General features: G+C 44.1%; 1 protein-coding gene across 1 annotated transcript in view; it reads right to left on the bottom strand.

The window, feature by feature from the left end:
• CYTH1 (cytohesin 1) overlaps positions 1–25,365 on the bottom strand; it is a 96,086-nt gene extending 70,721 nt beyond the window's left edge. Inside the window, exon 1 of the mRNA XM_023729206.1 lies at positions 25,278–25,365. Coding sequence (XP_023584974.1) covers positions 25,278–25,299 — 22 coding nt within the window. The 5' untranslated portion in view covers positions 25,300–25,365. The remainder of the gene's footprint in view (positions 1–25,277) is intronic.
• Positions 25,366–25,371: the final 6 nt, after the last annotated feature.

The following is a 25,371-nucleotide window of genomic DNA, read 5'->3' as shown; positions in this document are numbered from 1 at the left end:
TCCATCCAAAACAGGGCAGATCTTTTTTTAATTGTGGTGAAAATAGGCACAGGAAAAACTTCACCAATTAGGGTAGATTTTTAAAAATTGTGGGGTATTCAAAGAATGAAACGCTATGCACTGGTGAAAATGAACGAACTACGGCTACCCGCAACAATGTGATTAAATCTCGTTAACATGACGTTGAGCAAAAAAAAGCCTTCAAAATTGGAAGAAAACTCTTTTTCAATCTACAATTTTATACCAGATCCAAAAAAACATGAGGGTAGACTAAGACATTTTCAAACACACAAATTCAGAACACAGACCTCCCACATACCCTTTCCTAGGAAACTTCTAGAGAATGTGCTTTACAAACTTAAAACTAAAAAAAAAACAAGCTCATTTGCAAGTCGATTAGCAACCGTATATGACAGAGTAGACCTGCCCCATACAGTTTCCAAGGAGCGCCTGGTGGATTCAAACTGCTGACCTTTTGGTTAGCAGCCGTAGCACTTAACCACTACACCATCAGGGTTTCCTGAAAACTTAGGGTAAACCAAAAGAGGGAAGACATGGGCCCCAGAAAAGGCTGATCCAACAGAAAGGAGTGACGGAGTGCGGTCCCAACATGTATGGCTCTGAAGGGAAGTCAAACTCAAAGGCTACTCGGCCAACCTAGAGAGCAACTAACCCAGATTTGAGCAGAAAAATAATGGGCACTGTACAGCAGGAGAAACAGAGCTGATGTCTTAAGACACTTACAATATTTATAGCTAAGCATGGGACAGAGATAGAGTATTTGAAAAACAATGGATAATTTCAAAGAAAACCAGGCAAATGATAAATTGAGTCAATTAACAGCTCCAGGAAAAAAACGAAAAGTTGTACAAGAAAGGCCATGTGGTTGTAGAACACTATGTGGCTCAGCGTAGCTGAGGTAGAAAGTTGACAGATAATGTCTGAAATTGGTAATCAAGAAATAGTAGGAGGCTGCTCTGACTGGGTTCACAACAGAGGGTTCCGGGCTGACAGGGAGAAAATTGTAGAACAGAAAATCAAATTTACAAAATAGACCAGACTTATTGGTCTGACAAAGACTGAAGGAACCCGCGAGACTGTGGCCCTAAGACACTCTTCCAAACTAGAACTGAAGCCATTCCCAGAGACCATCCTTCAGTCAAACCATAGATAGGCCCATAAAATAAACAGTAACATCCAAGAGGAATGTGCTCCTTAGAACAATCAATTATACGAGATCAAAGGGCAACATTTGGCCTAAAGCAAAGATGAGAAGGCAGGAAGGGGTAGACAAGGAAAACAGGGAACCCAGGGTGGAAATGGGGAGAGTGCTGACACGTTGTGGGGAATACAACCAATGTCATGGAACACTTTATGTACAAACTATCGAATGGGAAACTAATTTGCTCTGTAAACTTTTACTTAATGCACAACTAAAAAAGGAAGAAGAATCAGTAGGAGAATATTATTTAAATATGAAGGTAAACTATGCAACAAACAACTGGAAACATTTGAATCGGCCACCCCCGGGGAAAGGTCTCCACTGGGGCTATTTTCTTTATGACCCTTTACTACTCTAGGATCCTTTTTTTCTCTCCAAGTTGGCAAATGTTTATTTGTATTTGTAATTTAAAAGATATATTTATACATAAGGTAGATTTTTAAATAAGGGGCTGAAATCAATGCAGTGCTTCCAAATATAATTCTTAATAGTAACATCCTTAATTCTTTTAACGTTGGTTACGTTGAAAGTCCCACTATTTACGTAAAGACTTAAAATTTTTTCAAAAATTACTTTAACCTGAAACTAGTATCAACAGGTTGAGTCTCCTAAAGTAGACTTTTTTTGAGATAATTCACAAATCATAAAATTCATCCCTCTAAAAAATGTACAATTCACTGGTTTTTTAGTATATTCACAAAGTTGAGTAATCACCACCACTTCCTTACTCTAGACCATTTTTATCACCCTAAAAGGAAACCCTGTACCCATTAGCAGTCACTCCTCACTCCCCTGGTCCCCCAATCTCCGGCAACCACTAATCTACTTTTTGTCTCCATGGATGTGTCTACACACAATATAATGTTTTATATTTAGTATAACGTTTTCAAGGTTCATACATGTTGTATCATGTACCAGTACTTCATTCCCTCTTATGACTGCATAATATTCAATGGTATGGATATGCCACATTTTGTTTATTCATTCACCCACTGATGGACATTTGGGTTGTTTCTACCTTTTGGCTATTATATTACTACTATGAACATATATGTAAATCTGTGTATGATATACGATCTTTTAAACTATGTACATGTATTACTTTGATAAAAGTACATTTTAAAAACTTCCTATTTTTCTGAGTCCTACCTATTCCTCAAAGTCACACTCAAGAGCCTCCTCCTGGCTTGCTCCCTCTGGCACCGCCTACCACGCCCCATCTACAGGAAACAAACCCAAGGTGCTGAACCAGATTTATGATACGTTTCACCTCTAAAGACGTTATGATTCCAGAACCAGGATTCCCATTCTCAAAGATGAAAACGTCTGCAGAACTAGCTTTATATACTTCCAGGAAACCATAACTCATGTTAGGTACCCCATCGGCTGGGCCTAAGTGCTGGGTATAAGTACGTCATCAGCCCGTTACATAGGCCATGGATGGTTTCAGCACGGTCCTAGATCAAAAGGCAAATGTTTAAAGAGCCAATGAGCGCAGCGGTTATTGTAGGAGGCCAAGGATGACTAGGCTATCAGAAAAGCTCACTTTTACACAGGATGCAAGCGATGCATGACAAGCACCAGCCAATTCATGATACACTCAATGGATACTTCCAAAAATGGTCTTTCTGGTACTTTTACTAGTTGGGGGACACAAGGTTAATGTCCATAGAAGGGAGAATGATTAAATTAATTCACTGGGTCTTCTGTACATTTATAAACCTAACTTAATCAGTAATTTTTAAGAAAAAAATCCTACCTCACTAAATATGAAAAGAGGTGATCAACAGGGGGTGAAATTCTAGCATGTTTATGAAAGCAGAGCTCTCTGACGACTCCCATAAGAGTAACTAAGACCTGAGGGAGGGAAGGAGTGTAGGAGTTTGCTTACTTGCTGGCTTCCTTTTTCTTTGTTTCTCTATGCTTTGGACGTGGACTCTACCGCACAAGAGTGCATACCCCCTTCCTGTTTCCTTCTTACTGATTACACATCTCCCCCTTTCTTGGCAAAACCACAAGACCAACATTACAAAATCCATGCACTCCACCCATCCTCTTACTCAGATGACATCGAACTGACCCAGTGGAGGTGGGCCACTGCCCCGAAGAGGAAACCCTGTCCACATGACAGGCCTGAGGAGGAAGAGAGTCATGCCCACCTTTGTCACAGAGCAGCGCCAAGATGTCAGAAGACAGGACCAAGGAAGTCAGCCAGGCCAAGCTTCTTGGTATCTGTTATTGATTTTAAAACAAACTAAGCAGAAACCATTGTTTTGTCTAAAACCTAATCTCCTTGCTTTGAAGGCAGGTGGTTTGGATTTAAAAAAAAAAAAAAAAAAACTAACAATCTATTTTTGGAAGGACATTTCTTCAAGAATTTCTCCGAGCTTTTACTTAAACCATTGTTCAGATGGTTTATTTTCCCTAAAATTCCCTTCCAATCCCAAAAATATTCCTACCAGGTTTAGAAGCAGTTCCCAAATTGCAGAAGTTACCACTACCCAAAGAAAGACAAAGTGCTCCTACAACAGTCCAAAGTCTTTAGTCCCTGACATATTTCTCAGTCTGTTCTCGGGGTCCATCTGAAAAGGGGGCTGAAAAGCACAGCCTTCCAGGTGTCCAGATGGGGGAGAGAATGAGACCCTGGTGAACACAGTGACGTCTACCGCAGGACGTAGGTGTTCCAGGCAGGCGGTGCCCACGGCCTCCACTAACATGGTGGCAATAGAGTTGGAGAAAGTGGATCACTTTAGACCATATTTTGGAGGTAGAACGGGCAGTACTACTAAGGAACTGGACGTGGAGAATGAGATAAAGGAGCAATCAGGGTTGATTTCTAAATGTTTGACTTTGACACACACACACACGGAGACGCTGCTTCTCAGGCTAAGGTCAACTGGAAGAGGCACAGCATCAGGGGCTCTGTGTGGCCGTGTTGAGTGTGACATGCTTGTCAGACATCCCAGGGGAGATGTCAAAGGAGGAAGTGAGGTAAAGAGCCTGAAGCTCAGAAGCAGGAAGAGGCCTGGAGATATATACATTTGAGAGACATCAGGGGGTACGTGGTGCTAAAAGCTATCAGTTATATCAGTTGATAATTCCAAATGGTCTGGTTCAAAAGATCCTCTCACTGAGAAAGAAGCAGGAGGAACTCGATATATTTTACAAACCTGCAACATCTTCCCAGATGCTTGAAGTTAGGGGGACTCCTCCATCTACCTCCCCTTACGAATTACAAAGCTGACCATCTGATCTCTACTTTGTTTCCTTTCTCTGTAAAAACAGAGTAGGTTCAGAACTTGGAAAGGGCAGAAAGAAATTTTATTTATTGCTCTCTCCCATGTACACGCATTTCATAGAGATTTTCACAGACATCACTTCTAAAAAGTACAAATTGGAGGAAAATCTCCACTCTCAATTAATTGATTCCTGGGCTATAATGATAAACAGTGCTGCAACGGGTTAAGAAGAGGACTGAGAACTTTGCAAAAGCACATAAATTAGGTTTCAACCCTGAACCAGTAAATGTAAGTAATGTCACAGAGTGATTGCACAGACTGAATTTTCTCCTGGAAATATAAAATGCCTAATTAAATACAACGCTATAGGTAGTATTGTAGAACATGCAATTTTTTTGCTTAGTACGAGATAGGTTCTGCCTAAAAGTCATGTATAATCGTGGTTGGGAAATAAGACACACAAGAATATATCAAGAAAGAAAGAGTGTACTCAGGGTACCAACCTCTCCCCAAAATATTTATTTATTTTTTTATACCTGAAGTGATTTAACAAGTAAAATAAATTAATTCTAAATAATCCATATGTTGAAGAAATTTAAAAAAAAAAAAATTTTTTTTTGAACAAAAAGTTTATTCTGAGCAGTTATTCTTTATGCATATAGGGAGGCCATTTTGACTCCAGAAAAAGCAAATAGCTTAAAGAAGGTAGATACAATGGGGCTTATAAGGAGAAGAAAACCCATTGCTATCAAGTCGATTCTGATCCACAGCAACCCTACAGAATAGAGCAGAACTGCCTCACAGAGTTTCCAAGGGGCAGCTGGTGGATTTGAACTGCCCACCTTTTGGTTAGCAGCTGGGCTCTTAACCACTGCGCCACCAGGGCTTCATAAGGAGAAGAGAAGGGAGAAATACAGATCAACCACTGGCTGATCTTACCATGACTGACTGAGCCCTGCCCTCCCCATTACTGAGAATAAGGAATGTTCTTAGCCCCTCCACTCAGCAGTATGAGAAAATTTTTTTAATATTTTTAATTGAAAGATTTGTTCATGACACAACGGAGAGTCCCTGATGGAGCGGGGAAAGGGTGGGGTGCAGAACTCAAATTCTAGTGAAAAGACCAGACTTAATGGTCTGATTGAGTCTGGAGGAACCCCAGAGAGCACGGCCCTCGGACTCTCTGTCAACCCAGAACTAAAACAATTCCCAAGGCCAACTCTTTAGTCAAAGATTAGACTGGACAATGGGACATAAAAGGATATTCGTGAAGAGTGTGCTTCTTAGCTCAAGTAGATACATGAGACTAAATGGGCAGCTCCTGTCCAGAGGTGAGATGAGAAGGCAGAGAGGGTCAGGAGCTGGCTGAATGGACACGGGATATGAGGGGTGGAAAGGATGAGTGTGCTGTCACAGTATAGGGAGAGCAATTAGGGTCATATAACAATGTATGTATAAATTTTTGTAAGAGAGACTAACTTGAATTGCAAAGTTTCACTTAAACTATAATAAAATAAAATTTTTTAAAAAAAAGAAAGATTTGTTCATGAATACTTATAGCAGCCTTATTCACAATAGCCCCAAACTGGAAATAACTCAATGCTCAGGTGAGTGGAAAAAGAAAATGTGGTATATCCATGCAGTAGAACACTATTCGGCAATAAAAAGGAACAACGGATACCCCCAACAATGAACCGTGAAAACATCATGCTGAGGGAAAGAAGCCAAACACAACAGAGTATATATCGTATGACTCCATTTACGTGAAATTCTAGGAAGTGCAAATTAATCTTCAGTGACAAAAAGCAGCTCAGTGGTTGCCTGGAACTGGGGCAGGGGAGGGACAGACTCCATGAAGCATCTTTCTGGGGTGAAGGAAATGTTCTGTAGCCAGATTGTGGTAGTGGTTTCATGGGTGTATATATCTGTCAAATAATATCTTATCAAACTGTACGGTTTATATGGATAGAGCTTACTATATGCAAATTATATTTCAATACAATCAAATTAAAAAAAAAAAAAAACAAGAAGGGGAAACCTGAAAAGTTTGTAGCAAACATATAGGTGGAAATCAGTGTGCTGGTTACCACTAATTAAAGCTGTTCCACGTGTCACTACTGGTATCTTCAGTTTGCCGTGGAGGCCAGACGGTGTACCGCACATCTGAAGGCCCCGAGGAGTGTCCGCTCTACGTAATGACAGTCGTTGCTCACTGTCATCAGGCACTCCCTGGCTGTCAGCACGGGCACCTGAGACCACTGCCCATGGCCCGCCTCCCTTAGTCCTTCACTGGGATCCTATGAGATGGGTACGACTGCGTCATCGCCCCAACGCTGCAGAAGAAAACGTCCCCTTGAGAAAACACATCATTGGCCCAGGGCACAAAACACTAAGTGTCAGAGGCCAGCGCAGGAATCAAGGCTGACGACAAAGACCCGCAAGAGCGCACGCTGGGGAGTGTCTTAGTTTCCAAGGTCGCCACTACAAATCACCACAGAGTGGGTGGCTTTAAAGAACAGAAATGTATTGTCCCACAGTTCCGGAGGCTGGGAGTCCCAACCAGGTTCTCGGCCCTGTCGGTTCCTTCCGGGGACGCCGAGACAGGAACTGTTCCATGCTTCTCTCCTAGTCCTGCTGGGTGCTGGTGGCGCTTGGTGTCCCTTGGCTGCTAGTAGATGCTTCTGCCTCTGCCGTCACATGACATCTGTCTTCCTCTTGAGTGTGATCCCCTCTGGCCTTCTCTTTTATAAAACCACCCTACTCCAGTAACTGGTATCTACAAAGAAAAACCCTATTTCCCCAAAGTCACACTCACTGGTGAAGGGGTTAGGACTTCAACATATCTTTTTGGGGGACACAATTCAATCCATAATAATAAGAGTAATCAAGACAAAGTTAGCAAGCAAAGCCTGAGATGCTTCAACCTGGGTGTCCCTAAACAGCACTGTCTTCCGTGTACAAACATAAAAGATTTGAAAATGTATCTATTCAGAAGTAAATCATGGTTTACCTGGACATGCTTTCAAAAGTCTTTAGCACATTTGAGGCCCTGCCAGTTATAAGGGGACATGGAGATGCTGAGAAGTCGGAACAAAAAGTTCAACCGCTGGCCTATGTTCAATAAACAGAGCAAATGTTAGACTAAGATTATTCATAAAGTGGGAAGGCAGGGGAGTTTTCACCATTACTCAAACTCTCAAGAACCCGTCATCTGAACTTAGTAGATGCATAGAATTGGATGGAATGGTCACTATCCGGAGAAACCAGCTCCCTTTTTTGGCTGAGGTCTAAGTTCTCTTTCCACCTGGAATACAAGGTCCCTGAGAACTCCATTCACCGCTAAATCTCAAGGCCTGTATGGTGCCTAGCTACAATAGGTGTTCAATAAACATCTGTTGAATACAGGGAATAAAAAATGACCTGGAAAAGAAGCTGCTGTAACTTCCTGTTCTGACTTACATAGACAGTAGGCAAGATTCTTAGGATAGTCAAATCTGATATCACCAACTGAGATTAGAGAGACAAAATAATATTTAAGAAGTATATCAGAAAGCCAAATGGTTAAAACAAAACTCAGTGTTGGGAAGGGAAAGTTAACAAGCATCATCATATACTGGTGTGAAATGTAAATGGATAGAACTTTCTGGAAAGCCATCTGGCATTACATATCAAGAGACTTAAAAAAGTTAAACATATTAGCCCAGTGATTCCACATACAGGAACCTGACCTAAGAAAATGATCAGAAATGCGGGCAAAGTTTCAGGTACAGCAATGTTCAGGGCTATTTGTTACAGGAACAAAGTAGAAAGTTCTGAATAGCCAACAAAAGAGGATGACTAATTAAATTACGGTGCATCCATATTCCACTGTTTGGCAGAGGCTGTTCACCATGGGCTCTTAGCGGCCCTGAAGTCCTTGCTGAGTGTGCCAAACTGAGGCCGAACAGTCTCTCTGCAGCCGGTCACACTGAGTTGGTCAAGGAGACCACAGCATGACTTGCATTGACTGCTCATTCCCTCACTCCTGGGGACTGGCTCGTTTGCTGCATGCTAAAAACATGCTAAGCCCTTGTCCTTGGTTCCTCAGCCATGTGGACCAACTCAATTTATGCCTAGCCATCCTCTGGGACCATCACGTCACCCTGTGAGAACTGGGGACAGGGGAGCCAGCATCACCATGCTGACGTGTTTCCTGCTGTTTGCTGTGCTACTTGTAGTAACTGTCCTGCTCTGATTCGGGGGTCTCACCACCTATGCCAAGCTACAGCAAGGCACCTGTGGAGCTACAGCAAGCCAATCTGCTTGCTTCCTAATCACCTCCTTGTTAGTCCTTACCATCTTCTGTGAGGTTAGGGTTCACTAAAAACTGTGTATTTATCAAAGACACAAGGAAAATATTAGCCCAAGGGACGGAAAGGGCCACATAAACCAGAGACTTCATCAGCCTGAGACCAGAAGAACTAGATGGTGCCCAGCTACCACCAATGACCGCCCTGACAGGGAACACAACAGAGAGTCCCTGATGGAGCAGGAGAAAGGTGGGGTACAGAACTCAAATTCTAGTAAGAAGACCAGACTTAATGGTCTGACTGAGACTGGAGGAACCCCAGAAAGCATGGCCCCTGGACTCTCTATCAGCCCAGAACTAAAACAATTTCCGAGGCCAACTCTTCAGACAGGGATTGGACTGGACTGTGGGACATGAAGTGATACTCGTGAGGAGTGTGCCTCTTAGCTCAAGCAGATACAAGAGACTAAACGGGCAGTTTCTTTCTGTCCAGAGGTGAGATGGGAAGGCAGAGAGGGTTAGGAGTTTGTTGAACGGACATGGGGAATCAGGGGTGGAAACGAAGAGCATGCTGTCACAGTATGGGGAGAGCAACTAGGGTCACATAACAATGTATGTATAAATTTTTGTTTGGGAGACTAACTTGAAATGTAAACTTCATTTAAACTACAACAATAAACAAAAGACAAAAAACAAAAAAAGCTGTGTATTTACAAACTTTAATGGCAAAGAAAATGCATACGTTTAATTTTTTTAAAAGCAAGCTATAAAACATTTCACAGAAAGACCCCAACTATTTTTAAGCTTTTTTTTTTTAACTCTAGTACATTTTTCAGAAAGGACATGAGGCAGGTGAACATGCGTGAATATGGTGAACATGTATGAACAGAGAAAAAGGCTGAAAGGTAATTCCACCAAAATTTTAATGGTGATGGGCACATGCGGTTCATTATACTCTTCTCTCTATTTTTGCATATGCTTGAAAATGTCCATAATAATAATTTTTTCAAACTTTGCCCAGGTGCTAAAGTAGAAAGGACATACACAATTATAACCAATCCTAGCACACTGCTTGAAGTGGCTTAATTTTCAGGCCGTATCCCAACAGCCTTGAGGAGAGACTGACAGCTACCTGGAAGACGTTATTGGCTGGTAACTCAGCCTCAGTTGCTTCCCCAGGTCTCCGTGCCTGGCGACCAGCATCCCAGTTCCAGGCCCCTCCTTCGTCCCAGAAGGAGGGGTGAAAGGCTCTTTCTAGGCCACTTCCTCTGTGCTGCACGGATCACAGCTCCAGGACAGGCACCCGCCCTGGGGCTGCCTAGCAACAGCAGCAACATAAAAGGAAGGTATCTTTTAAAAAGGAATACAACAGAAAACCACACAAAGACACTTGGGGGAGGTGAAGTGGGTAGGGAGATAAACTGGGTAGCGAGAGTAAAGGGGTTTAAAAAAAAAAAAAAAACCCCAAGCTTGGTTATTTTTTGCTTCTTTGATCTGTTGAGCCTCTTCAAAAACCTCTGCTTGAAAACTAAAATCCTCTAAGGGGAATACTGAATGGCCTAAAGCGCAACCACATGAACTAGACAGTTAAGAAATGCATTTAACACTCAGCCACCCCATCCTTCCATTATGGACACACAAACCCTCGCACCCTGGTTTTAGGCAGCCAACACAGGAAATGACGGGAACCATCTCTGCCCCACCAACCCCAGCCAGTAAAAGCCCGTGCCAACGCGTGTGGGGTGACCCCGAGCAGAGCAGCGTTCCTGAGGTGGGGCTTCTACATCTGGGGGCCCAAATGTGTAAGCAGGTAGGTGGTGGTTAGCTGTCATCAGGTCCCTTCTGACTCGGAGAAACCCCATGGCTTACAGAGCAGACTGCTGCACAGGCTTTTCTTGGCTTGTCATTTCTACAAAAGCAGATCTTCAGGAGCCGCTGGGTGGGTTCGAACCACTGATCTTTAGGTTAGCAGTTGCGTGCAAACCGTTTGTGCCACCCAGGAATGTAGGTAGGTGGGTAGGCATATATATTCCTGGGCCCTGCCCTGGAGCATCTGAGCTTATTAGGTGTGGCTGGAGTGGGGCCCCAGAACGAGGTGCTTTTTTTAAAACTCACCCAGGTGATCATGCCGGTTAGTCAGGTATGGAAGCCACCACTGTACTGCCAATTTACTAGATTACAGACTTTAGAAGCAGCCAGGTAGGTTAAACAAACCACCTTTGCATGTTCATCTGCCTAGGACAGCTGACTGCTCCAACTGCAAAAGGTACCTGTCTGGAACCGAAAAATACGTGGCCATATAACAAATGTGGTTATTTTACAAATTTGGATGTAGAAAGCCCAAAACTCAGGAAATATTTAATCTCCTCTTCTGACCATAGATGTTTTAATTCTGGCCTTGGAGCCCTGGTGGCACAGTGGCTAAAAGCTCAGCTGCTAACCAAAAGGTGGGCAGTTCAAATCTACCAACTGCTCCTTGGAAACCCTATGGGGCAGTTCTTCTCTGTCCTACAGGGTTGCTATCAGTCGGAATCCACTCGACAGGAACAGGTTTGGTTTTATCCAAACAGCTAGGCTCTTTACAGGTGCAACAAGGAATGCAATAGCATTTTACCAGTTAAAAATGCTTTTTTTCTAAAAGCAAAGAAAACAAAAATACCATTACAACAGACCTTAAGATTTTTAAACAGAAGTAAAAAGTAATTCTACACAGAAAGCATCACGTATCTTTTCTAAAAGTGACAGATATCAAATCAGTCTGATGGCACTTCTTGAAATCAAAACTGATCACAAATATAACCATTATTCAGCCACCATCAGTTCCGCTGATCTTCAAGAAAACAAAGAGGCTAGGATATTTTTCCTTGTCCCTTCCGCAGACATCTGTAACCTGGCAGAAGAGACTCACACCCACCCGCCTCCCTCATCCATGATTCAGTTTTGGTTTCAGTGTTTAATCTGAATGCTTACAAAGTTTGTAGGGGTTTTTCTGCACGCATACAGATGGGCGTTTACAAAGTGTGTAACTTGTTTTACAGCCAGGATACTGTCTGAGGAGCCTGTCCCTTCACTCTGGGTCACGTGGGCACTCTCCATATCTGGACATGCGGGTCTCATGCTTCTCAAAAGCTCGCCTATTATTCTGTAACAAATACACAGTGAAACCCGTGAAAGCCAGAACTGGTATAAGGCAAAAATCTGTCAGAGAAGGAAAATGCAAATATTTTCCACTACTACAGAGAGGCAAAGAAGTGGTAAGACTGCGCCCTGTCAAAGGCAGAACACTGAGACCTGGAAAAACAAGGCGATCCCGTCAAGTTCCGGCTCTCACAGGTTTCACTCTACAATAATACAATACTGGGCCATTTCCTTATTAATGAACATTTATGTAGTCTACAGTAAACATCCTTGCTCATAGATTCTCGCACACACGAGCTTCCTTGTCTTTCAAATCCAGACTGTTCTGAGATTCTTGTTTTCTCAAAGGCGCAGATCTCCAAGGATAATTAACGCTCACAGGGGATGGAGCAGGCTGATGTGTGACCTACTTCTGTCTGGAAAATCAGGTGATCTTGGGGATATGATAATACGGGGCACTAAAATCACTCAACCTTCTAAAAGTCTAGTAAGACTCCTTTAAAGATCAAAAGTGACTTTTAACTATATGCTTTTCTCTATCAACTGAGTTTTTACTATAGAATGTGTTACCGTTTTAATTTTTTAAGGAAGAAGTTTAAATTCCTTTTATTAGAATGCTATGTATACACACGTATAAGTTGAAGAAAATAAGAGATCATATAGCAACATCAGAAAAGGATGAGAACAGTAGTTTCTAGCCAGTAACTTGGTTTTGTACCCTTGGCATTGATTCAGGGTAAAAATTAAACCAAAATCACCTTTAACACAAGTTCGTGGAAGAGTGTCAGCACCTAGTCTGCTTCTATACAGCAAGGTATCCGTCATGTGATGTAGGAGAAAAAGGCAGATGTTTGGGGAAATAATGACCAAATAATTTCATGCCAGTATCTCCTTCCTAGAACAATGAACTCGTTTTTCCTATTAAGACAGGATGGCATCGCCTCCAAGCTAGACCTCAAAGCTACAACCCATCTCAGTGTTACAGTCAGTTGTCCACAGGAGCTGAACACCAAGAGGAGACAGAATCTGAATCTGCTGGTGTTTCCAGGGCTACCTGGACGTGCGCCCCAAGACTCACAGTCCCCCTAGCAGGCCACTCACTGCCACAGCCCAGGCAAGGGCAGCCAATCAAATCTTGATTTTTAAAAGCCCTCCAAACACAAACTGACACCTTGGAATTATGGTGTTGGTGAAGAATACTGAATATACCATAGACTGCCAAAAGAACGAACAAGTCTGTCTTGGAAGAAGTACAGCCACGCTGCTCCTTAGAAATGAGGACGGCGAGACTTTGTCTCACATACTTTGGACACGTTATTAGGAGGAATCAGTCCCTGGAGAAGGACATCATGTTTGATAAAGTAGAGGGTCAGCGAAAAAGAGGAAGACCCTCAACGAGACAGACTGACACAGTGGCTAGAACAATGGGCTAAAGCATAGCAGCAATTGCGAGGATGGCGCAGGGCTGGGCAGTGTTCCTTCTGTTGCACACAGGGTCGCTATGAGTCAAAACCAACTTGACAGCATCCATTCAACAACTTCTACATTACAGTCCATGACACTGGTTACATTTTTCACACTGTGTCACCATCCTCGCCATCTCCACCTCTGTGTTTCACCACCATTAGCTGAGACTCACTGCCCTCTAAACTTTCCATCTGTGCTTTAGAGCTACTGTTGTCAATTTGATCTCGTATAGATAACTCTTTAAAAGTGTGCACTGCTCAAGGCAAACATTCTTTACTAATTGAGCTAAACTGTTGTTTAGTTTAAAGACGACCTGAGGAGAGAGCTTTGGTTCAAGGTTTGACAGTCATCTGAGGTCAATAGATTTGCGCTTCCTCCAGTCTCGGTGGGTCCAGTAAGTTCTGGCTTCCATTAGAATCTGAAACTCTGTTCCAGACTTTTCCTCCTTTAGAGCAGGATTCACCTTCAAAAGTCTTTTATACTTCATCCTAATGGGCAAAAGGGCTAAGGAGTGACATGAAATGGCCCCTGTAAGCTGGTCGCTGACAGACAAGCTTCTATACGGATTGGTAAGAGGTGAGATCACTCATACTAACCTTCATCTCGATTTCTCACATAAATTCAGTTGTTCAACTCAAAATGGGTCTGGCTCCAGGGACTCATCAAAGGCCAGGCTGTGTAACTACTGTTGCCACAATACCAACCCCAGTTTACAAGTGGCCCTGGGAGGAAACGTCAGTCGCTAAACCTGTGGCGTTCAATGAGCTGAGAAGAAACTGGCTGTAATATATGAACCTACAAACTCCTCAAATCTTGACCCAAAGATTTACATCAGGCTCTCTGAATACAAAACTGTTTAATAACCTCCAACACAGGCTGTCACCAAAAATCTACCCATGATGTATCAATATGTGGAACTCTGGAGCCCAGCGGCTGCAGGAGAAAGGCTGAAAGTTTATAAACATGGTGAAAATGAAGAGGGGGCGTGAAACGATAGGAAATGAGCTCCAGCAGGCGGTGCAGCAGACGTGAGAATATGGATGCTGGAGGCTGAGAAATCTGCGTTCAAACACCAGCTCCACGTCATCAGCTGCGTCACCTGTGTAAATGAGAGCCTCTCAGAGTCTCCACTTCCTCGCCTATAAAATGGGCATGCTACCTGTTTCCACCCTACAGGCTTACTGTGAGGACTAGAGGAGAACGTATGAAAAGTGTTCAGCAATAAACTTAGTGGGCACAGCCGGCAGCGGTCACTCCTGCTGCAGAGACAGTCACGGTGGTGACCCTGCTCTGGACCACCCCTGGCTCCTCTGATTCCAAGACTTACGTGGTTTCCGAACGAGTATGTCTCACCTGGAACACCCTGAAAACCGGCTCCCACAGAATTGGTTTATACCTCCATCACAGTATCTGGTATACACTCTTGAAAATTTTCAACTTGCCAACCATTCCTACACTATATGCTTCTTGAAAGCAGGGCTTATGTTTTTAAGTTCTTTATAGTCCCAGCATCAAGCAAATACCCTGACATAAAAAAGATAATTAAAAAAAAGGTTGACTAGATGGACAGATGGAATTATAGACAGAAAACCATCTAGATAGCAAGAAAGAAAAGCAATCATCTTTTTCCAAGTCTGGATAACTGGGGTGATAATAAATGGTGGTAAAAGTGAAAAAAAAAAAAAAATTCAGGGAAGTCTGAAGGGAACACTAGATTGAGGAGGGGCAGAGACTGCCTTCAGACATGCTGAATTTCAGATGGTGATGGACTCTCCAAGGGGAAATTCCTGCAGGCAACTGAAAATGTAAGAAAACAGCCCCAAATTGAAATATTCTCTTAACTTCAATCATTAGGGCTGTTGGAAATTGTATCTCAGGGAATTAGAAAACATAAGTGAAAGTAATTTAAGCTAAAGAGACTGTCAAGAGATAGGAGTCTGGCAGCTGCAATGCACAAAAGCCCAGACAGACGCCATGAAATACGAGCCCAGACCTCACTTGAGGTTCACAATACACAGCATACGAACACTTCAACTCTAGACCGCTTTGGAGTAATTTTTGAAATGTGTGTTTTAAAAAGTCTACGAAGTCTTAAATATCCCCCAGAACAGAAACAACACTCTCCTCCCCCTTAACTCTGCACTGCCTTCAGCTCTTCTCCTCTCAGGGCTGGTTCGCAGTCCAGCTGCCTGTGAGACTAACGTATGTTCTTTTCCTCTCTCTTCTTCAGACCTCTTCCTCCGCCCAGAGCTTAAGTGCCGGCATGCCCCGAGATGACTTCCTTGGACCTCTTCTCGATCGGCAGGGGACATGTTCCACTCCCACTCTTGTGCTGATCATCTCTTGAGTTCCAGCTCCAAATCGAACTGCCTAAATAGACCTCTCAAGCTGGACAGCCTGTAAGTACCTCAAAACTCAATACAGTATGTCCATAGCTGAACTCCTATGTTCAAATTAGACACTCTCCAAGCAGTCAGCCAAAGACAGACACCTGGCACTCAGCTTAAACTCCGTTTCCTTTTTCTCCCTTCAATTCCATGCCCTCCTAAACGCTGGCAACCAGATGTTACCGATTTTACATCCTTAAAACTGCGCTTGTGAGGAGCCCTGGGGGTGCAGTGGTTAAGCACTTGGCCGCTAACCAAAAGGTCGGTGCTTTGAACCCACCAGCCGCTCCAAGGGAGAAAGATGATGGCAGTCTGCTTCCGTAAAGATCACAGCCTTGGCAACGCTATGGGCAGTTCCACTCTGTCCTAGCGAGTTGCTATGTGTTGGAACCGATTTGACAGCAACAGGTTGGTTTTTAGTGTGTGTCTGTAAACTAGTTCCATCATTCTTACCTACCATTATTAACTACAAGGTAGACTGTCATGTTGCCAGATAAAGGCACCCTTCTGAAATAGAAACCTTCTTAAAGACTCAACAAGAAGGTAGAAAACATGAAGAGACTCACGTAAGGAAGGTACTAGCCTGACCCTTGCTAAAGTCAGTCATCACAGAAACCAGCTAACACCCCTCACTGTCACAGGGCAGAAGAACTGGATGTCACGCCATCTTGGATAATGAGAAGTTACAGAAATCCCCTACATGCCCTTTAACCTGTAACAGATTTTTTTTTTTTAGTCAGTGCAAAGACAGAAGCAAAACAACATCACCAGCAGTTTCAGAGGATGTGGGATTCACTTCTTCAACATTTCTAAATAATTTTCCACCACCTCCATGCTCTACTATTGCAACTGAAACTGAGCAACGATAATTCAAGAGCCAACCGAGAAGCAGTGTGGCAACGGAGCAAAGCGGCAGGTTCAGGCAACGCCTGTTTCTTCATAAGCCAACGCCCCAAAACTTTCACCTTGGAGGGCTGAGTGGGGAAGGGGGCAAAGATGCATACATAAGGAATAGCATCTCTCAGGCTACATCTTCCCAGCCTCTGCCTCACAGTCCTGTGCAAGAGACACAGACTGGTCTCTGTCCCTCCTCCCCCACCAAGTGACCTATAATGTTGGCTCCCCACCCTTGAAACCAGAAGGCAGTCTCCTGCTAGTTCTTACTGTACAATAAGTGTCCGAGCTGATCCTGAATGTATGAGATAAAAGAGGGAAAAAAATTTGTCTGGCAACATTGTTTTTGATTAATACATGGCACCTTTGAAAAAAAATAAGTATTACTATCCATAACATTCCACAGACTGAATTATTTACCATCATAAGCCAGGCCAGTAAGATCTACGTAACTCACAATTTCTCCTGTAAAGGAAATATTCTGTATTTGGTCAGAAAACAATATATGAGTTGAGATTCTTTACGAGAAAGATTAAGGAAAGGTAAATAAGTGACTATGACAATTGGTCAAAAACTGACCCAGACCCCAATCAGAACTAATATATATTTTTCCCATGCTTAAAATATCAGAGAGACAAACATTCATCAGCTCTCTTCTGATGACTGGAGGTATGCTCTGGTGGAGAGCAATGTCTCTCTTTTACACATAAGCTGACTTCTTCAGGGCCAAGTCTTCCTCTTGTTGCAGGATATGGAGGAGGCTGAAGCTAATGAGAGCAAGTGGGCTGGAAGCTATGTTCAGGAAACAAAGGCCTTGAATGGCACTGTGGATTCAATTATCTCCTTAAGAAGCCATCCTCAGAAATTTGATTATTTTGTCATCTTTTCGATGCAGAGTCACTGCCGCTAAGACTTTCAGTGATTACTAATGGGTGGCCTGCCAGTCTCTATCTCACAACCCACCCTAAGAGAGGCATCAGACACACTAGCAACCTTGTGACTAGTGAGTCCTGGGGTCAGCGGACCTTTGAAGAACCTGATAAAAGGTAAGGAGCATCTCCCTCCGAAAATGCACATACACAAAAATGTTTCCGTACCGTTCAGAGAGCCCCAGAAGCCCACTAAAAGGCAGACTGCAGGTCAGAAACATCCGCTCAAGTTCAAAAGTCACCAACAGCAAATGCAAAACCCATAGTGACTAAGTCTTTTCTCGGGCAGGGTATCCTATGAAGGCAAAAATACCTCTTCTTTCTGCAAACAAGAACTCTGACGCCCAGAAATGATAGTGATCTAATGTGACCCTCCAAAAAAAAAAAAAAAAAAAAAAAATTCCCAATTGTTTCACAGTGGTCAGAAATAAATTGGGGGAATAAACACCAACCAGCTAACAAGCAATATATGAAAACCTTTCTTAAAATGTCAATTAAGCTTTCAGAAAATTACAAATTCCAATTTTTCCAAAGAAAAATAAGCATCAAAATTATTTTTCCTGTCCACTCTACCCACACCCCATACACAGGTCTTCATGGTTCAAGACATAGTATGGCTAGCTCTTCCTATAATCTTGACAGAAATTCTCATTTTATCCAGGGTTTCTGGCCACAAGCTGTAATACAGCATATGTGAAATGCTCCCAAACACCCACTGTAGACACCAAAAGCAGGCCAGTGGCACACACCTCCTTCTCATCAATATGCAGAATAAACGACTCTCTTTTTTAACCGAACTCTTACCAGTGCACTCAGCATCAGAAACCAGATCAGACTGCCAGGAGGCAACCACCGACCACTGCTCCTTCCGACAGGCCGCCAGCTGCAGCTACAGGAGATGCCCCCACAAGGCCGCTCTCCCTCCATGCCACTACGGACCCACCCCCTGCAATGCCCGCCTCACAGCCGTCTCCCCGTCCACAAACCACAGAGTTCACTCCCCGCTGCGGGCTTCCTCACCTCCCCGTCCCCCGTGTTTTAGAGCAGCGCACCTAACCACACGGAAACCAGGCCAGACACCTGCACAGCCTCAGTGACCCACACGGGGAAGGGAGGCCAGGGATGTGGAATACAGGTGGCTGGGACAGATGAAAAGTGACCCCAAAAGCCTCAGGATGCTGGGTGTCTTTTTTTAGTCTTTCTGTTCACCTCAGCCCTGAACATCCCCCTCGTACACCTCCCTCAAGGGCTCTTCAAGGGCCAAAGCCAGCGACAGCAGGTGGGCTTTTATGCGCTTGCATTTCAACAATCACTGCTATATGCAAATCAACTCTGCCAGAAAGCTTTACCCCTCTGCTCTCCCTCCAGAGAGAGGCTGAAATCTAGCTTTCGCAACTTTTGCTGAAAACACTGATATTCTAACTTAAAATTAGTCTCACCTTGCTTGGCAGAAGCAGTCTGCAATCGGCTGCTAACCTCAAGGCTGGCAGTTCAAACCCACCCAGTGGTTCCATGGAAGAAAAGCCTGGCAAACTTCCGCAAAGATTATAGCCAAGAAAACCCTGGGGAGCAGTTCTACTCTGTTTGTTACACATGGGATCGCCATGTGTCAGAATCGACTCAACAGCAATGGGTTCTGGTTTTTTGCTTGCATTAGATAATGAATCTGGGAGTTCAAAGTAAAGTTTACATCAAAGTCAAATGAAAATCAGGGTATTCTGGAGACTGAACAAGCTGATTTGCTTATTTTGCAAAAATCTCTTTTTTAAGAGATCCTTCCCTTTAATTTATAAGAACTAATTCTCTGTTCACAACTTACACTCTGAATGAAGCTAACTCCTTGAAAGGAGCAAAAATTACATGTGTACTTGTGTCACGAACACAGTAGCTTCCAAGGACTTCATTTTAAAAGTTGGTGTGGAAATCGCCCTTAAAAAGGCACCTTACAAATGAACCAAAGCGAAACTGTGGGCATTCTCTCCCCACTGCAAACCACCACAGTGCAGGGGGATGAAAACACTTCAGGGAAATACCCTTAAATAGTCTCCTTACAGGGCAGTCTTCATGGTTTTGCATATACAGCCCTGTACAGTATTATGTAGAAATGTATACTGATTAGTTATTTATGGCATATATATTACAAAGACAATGTATGGGAAATTTAATGTTATAGTTTTTTTTTTCTGAATACAAACAGTTGAATGAATATATGTAACTTAAATGTTTACGTGGTTTGACTCCACAATGCCACCAATGGATTTTTTTTTTTCTAAATTTTGTTTTCGTTGTTGTTGTCAAGAATACGGAGCTATGGTGCTACAGTGGTTAAGGACTCAACTGCTAACCAAAAGGTCGGCAGTTTGAACCCACCAGTCGCTCCTTGGAAACCCTATGGGGCAGTTCTACTCTGTCCTATAGGGTTGGTAGGAGTCAGAATCAATACAATGGCAACGGGTTTGGTTGGTTAAGAATATACAAGGCAAAACATATACCAATTCAACAGTTTCTACATGTACAATTTGGCGACACTGATTACATTCTTCGAGTTGTGCAACCGTTCTCACCCTCCCTTTTTGAGTCGTTCCTTTCCCATTAAACATAAACTCATTGCTCCCTAATCTTTTGAGTTGCTGTTGTCACACTGATCCCATACAGATAGTTCTTAAAACAGCATAACGCTCAAGGCAGACATTTTTTATAGTTAAGCTAGACTAGTGTTTTAAGAAGACTTCAGAGGATATTTTTGCTTTAAGGTTTAAAGATTATATCAGGGCAATAGTTTCAGGGGTTCATCCACTCTCCATGGCTCCAGAAAGTCTGGAGTCCATAAGAATTTGAATTCCGTTCTGTATTTCTCCCCTTTTTGATCAGGATTCTTCTATGAAATCTTTGATCAAAATGTTCAGTAATGGTAGCGAGGCACCATCCAGTTCTTCCGGTCTCATGGCAAAGGAGGCAGTTGTTCATGGAGGCAATTAGCCACACATTCCATATCCTCCTCCTAGTCCTGATTATCTTTTCTTTCTTCTCTGTTGCTCCAGGAAATAGAGACCATCAACATTAACCCCCCTTTTCCCCCTCCCTTCCGCCGCTGGTAACCACTAATAAACTTTGGTCTCTATACATTTGCCTTTTCTTGCTTTTTATATAAGCGAAGTCATACAATAATTGTCCTTTTGCAATTGGCTTATTTCGCTCAGCATGTCTTCACGCTCCATCCATACTACAGCATGTATCAAGATTTCATTTCTCATACTGCTTGAGCAGTATTTCATTGTACATACGTACCACACTGTGTTTATCCATTCCTCTGCTGATGGGCGTTCAGGCTGTTTCCACCTTTTAGCTATTGTAAACAGTGCTGCAATGAACACTGGTGTACAAGTATCTTTTTGAATCTCTGTTTTCAAGTCTTTTGGGTATACACCTAGGAATGGAACTGCTGGGTCATATGTTGTTGTTAGGTGCCATCGAGTTGATTCCGACTTACAGCGACCTGACGTACAACAGAATGAAATACTGCCCGGTCCTGCGCCATCTTCACAATTGTTGCTATGTTTGAGCCCCGTGTTGCAACCACTGTGTCAATCCTCTAAGGACCAGTCCCTAGAGAAGGACATCATGCTTGGTAAAACAGAAGGTCAGCAAAAAAGAGGAAGACCCTCAATGAGATGGATTGACACAGTAGGTCATATGGTAGTTCTATTTTTAGTTTTTTGAGGAACTGCCACACTTTTCCACAATGGCTGTACCGTTTTGCATTCCTACCAGCAATGGATAAGGGTTCCAATTTCCCCATATCCTCGCCAACGTTTGTTATTTTCTGTGTTTTTTTTTTTTAATCTTAGCCATCCTAGTGGGAGTCAAGTGGTATCTCACTGTGGTTTTGATTTGCATCTCTCTGATGGCTAATGACCCTGAGCATCTTTCCATGTGTTGGTGGCCATTTTAATGTCCTCTTTGGTGAAAAGTCTATTCAAGTCCTATGCCCCTTTTTATGATTGGCTTATTTGTCCTTCTGTTGTTGTCAAAGTATTATATATATTTTGGTTAGCAGATTCTTATCAGATATATGGTTTCCGAAGATATTCTCCCAGTCAGTACCTCGTCTGTTCACTTTTTTGGTAAAGTCTTTTGATGAACAGAAGTTTTTAATTTTTATGAGGTCTAATTTATTTATTTTGTCTATTGTTGTTTGTGCTTTTCTTACATTAGACAATCCACTGTTAAAAGCTAGGCCTGACAGTGTTGCTCCTGCATTTTCTTTTAAGAATTGTACAGTTTTAGTTTGCACATTTAGGTCCTTAATCCATTTTCAATGTTTTTGTGTATGGGCCATAAATTTCTTGTTTTCTGTTTTCTTACCAATAAAGGCACATCCCCACATACGTACTTGAACTAAACTATACCTGTCTAGAGACTTTAGGACTTCTGAATAAACAATATGGTATTATAGGGAGTGTCCACAGGAGAAGGGCTTCCAAATCCAGTGACACACAATCACAGATCTACAGAGAACACCAAAGAGTATTACAGTTGAGAAAGCCTTTTTTGTTTCTGAAATTCTGTATTGAAGTGAAACTCTAAGACTCCTTCTCTTTCTTCAGCATATTATAAATGAGCTGGGTTTCAAAAGTTTTGTATACCAAAATGGTCTTGAAAATCATAACACATTTCCCCAAAGAAGTAACGTTAAAAACACTGGCTAAGTATCCTAGGCTAGCTTACCAACCCTTACCAATTTACAACGTAGGGGAAATGCACAAAAGGAAGCACTGTTGAAACACAGTACACAAAAAAAGTCCATACTATAAGAAAGAATTGCTCATTAGTTTGAAAACCAATTATTAAGGTTTAAGATGTTTACTAAGGAGCCCCAGTGGAACAATGGTTAACAATGGTTCGAACCACTCAGCAGCTCTACAGGAGAAAGACCTGGTGATCTACTCCCATAAAGGTTACGGCCTAGAAAACCCTATGGGGCCGTTCCACCCTGTAAAATGGGCTTGCTAAGAGTAGAAATCGACTCCAGGGCACCCAACAACCACCACAAAGTGTACTCAGAAGAAGACAATGGTGGTTCTGAGGGACCCTCTGGGACGGCACTTCATGTGCCTCTCTGAATCTATTGCACAAGTTTCCTTTCAAAATGTGGAATCTGAATAGCTGCCTTCTCTCTCAAGGTAAATTCTCTACAAAACAAGAGGGATGTGGACGGTTCTGGAGACTAAAGCAAACCTTGAAGAAATGGGGTCTTATTCTTCCTATGAGCATCTTAAGCCATTAAGAACTCTTTTGTGTGGTGAATCCTATGGGTGGGGGAAGCTCCTTTAACTCAAACTTTATGGTTCCTCCAAAATAAAAGGAAGATGATTTTTAAAAACAGTGTAAAGGGGAAGAATTAACTTTCTCATCTTCCTGTACGGTAGGCAAAATAGTGGTCCCCCAAAGACGTCCCCATCCTAATCCCTAGAATCTGTTAATATGTTACCTTACATGGCAAAGGGGAATTAAGGTTGCTGATGGAATTAAGGTTGTTAATCAGCTGACACTAAAACTGGGAGATTATCCTGGTGGAGACAATATAATCATTCAGGAACCTAATAAGAGAAAGACAGGAGGTCTGAGAGAGTTGAGAAGATGCTACCTAATGGCTTTGAAGATAGAAGGGGCAACGAGCCAAGGAATGTAGGCGGCCTCTAGAAGCTGGAAAAGGCAAGGGAATGGATTCTCCCCTAGAGCTTCTAGAAAGGAAGACAGCACCGCTGACACCTTGGTTTTACCCCAATGAGATCTTTTGGCCTTCTCACCTCCAGAACTCTTAAGACAATAGAGTTCTGTATTTTAAGCCAGCGAGTGTGTGGTAATTTGTTACAGCAAATTCATGTCATGCCTGGTGGCAAAGCAGTCACTGTATTAACAACAACCAGGCCAACGGCTTCCTGCCTGGGCCCAGCAGGTAAGAACATTCGGCAGGGGCAGAGAAGAAAGTCCGGGACTGTGAGAAATTCATCGGTAAGCGGGTAGAGAAAATAGCAGCAGACGAAGCTGGCGAGGCCTTCTCTGCTCCACTGGGCAGAAAGACAAGTGTAGACGGGCTGGAAAATCTTTGGGGGCCAGCCAGTTGGGTGATTTTTTCCAATCACAAAAGGAAAGTATACACTGCTTTGACTTAGAAGGTAACAGACACATGACAGACACCTGTCCCAGTGTGCTCTGAAGTAAAGCCACCAGCGGGTCCTGAGAGCAAGCTGTTATTCATAATCCCCCTTCTTCACCAGCAGGTAGTTCTTCAATGAGTTACTCGTACATAAACAGAACACCGTAACAACATGCTTCCCTCTTTACATTTTAACAGACTGCATGTCGAAGTATGCTCCCTAAAATATAAATAAGAAGCAAAAACTACTTACATTACCTTAGCCAGTAAACCACGATTTGGTCCCATTTCGCAACATCAGTATTTTAAATTCTGCTGCATTCGAACTTTGCTACCAAACGACAAAGGTTCACCACTAGTTCTGCAGGATTCCTCAGGAATAAAATGTTAATACACGAACTATAGTATTTAAAATAACCTTTACGACCTCTGCAACTTCAAACTACTTGTGGAACCAATACACCAGGCAGTGACCACGGTTGGTGGCCAGCAGTTTCCAGGATAAGGTTAGCTGGAGGAGAATTTTGAAGCTGCTAGCTTTTGTCAAGTTGGAGAGCTGTGTGTGTAGGGTGGTTACTATGCCGTCTGTCGTCAATCGGCACAGACAAGAATGTAAACTTTTTAGGCTTCAAAGACAGGTGTCTTGAGCCGCAGCTTATTTACCCACGAGCAGCGGTCGGCAACAATTAGTCGAGTCCACAGCTGCCCGGGGACCTGCCGCCCGGGGACACCGGCCGGCCGAGGGGTGCTGGCGCCAGGACAGCACCCTGAGTGCCCTGTCCGCGGCCGGGCAGGCCCTGGGGCAAGACACGTCCCGGCGGAGGTCGCCCGTCTCGGGCCGCCTGCCATGTGTGTCATTTTCATTTTCGAACAAAGAAACGGACCGGGGCTCGCAACTTGGGAACATCGAGGGCCGGAAGCTATGGAGAAGGCCGACGAGGCCGACGGGGAACTTGAACGTGCGCTCGGGCGGCGGCGAGGGAGGCGCTGCCGGGTGACAGCGCCGGTGACCCACCCGGAGACCCCGGCCCCGCAGACTCCTGGCCCAAGAGACCCCTGGCCCCGCAGACCCCGGCCCCGGCGACCTCAGCCTCGGAGACCCCCGCCCCAGCGACCCCGGCATCGGAGACACCGCCCCGGACACCCCGGCCTCGGTGACACCGCCCTGGACACCCCGGCCCCGGCGACCCTGGCCCAGGAGACCCTCTCCCCAGAGATCCCGGAGGCCCTCAGCGCCCTCGGCCCCCGCGATTCCGGTCCTGCGACCTCCAGCGACCCGACCGCGGTGCCCTCAGCCGTCAGCGCCTCAGCCCCTGGCGACGACCCCCTGCCCTGGCGAGCTCACAACCCCTCACAGCCCTCAGCACTCCCGGTTCTGCGACCTCAGCGCCCTCAGCGCCCCTGACGACCCCGCCCGGCGTCCCTCAGCGACCCGCGCCGCCGTCCCGGGGAGCTCGCCCGCCTGAGGGCCGCCGGGCGGTCGGGGCGCCCGAGGATAAAGGGAGGAAACAGGGGGTGTCCGGCTGGCCCGCCGGGACGCAGGCGGCACTGACCGTAGCTGTCGTCCTCCTCCATGGTGCGGCCGCCGGGTTCCGCGGTCCCGGTTGCCGCTCGCCTCACAGCTCCGTCCCGCGCCGCCGGCCCGGC

The sequence above is a fragment of the Trichechus manatus genome, unplaced genomic scaffold (genome assembly GCF_000243295.1).
Source record: "Trichechus manatus latirostris isolate Lorelei unplaced genomic scaffold, TriManLat1.0 scaffold00028, whole genome shotgun sequence".
Classification (NCBI taxonomy): domain Eukaryota; kingdom Metazoa; phylum Chordata; class Mammalia; order Sirenia; family Trichechidae; genus Trichechus; species Trichechus manatus.
Note: the sequence above shows the minus strand (reverse complement) of the source record. Positions and strands in the feature narration are given on the sequence as shown.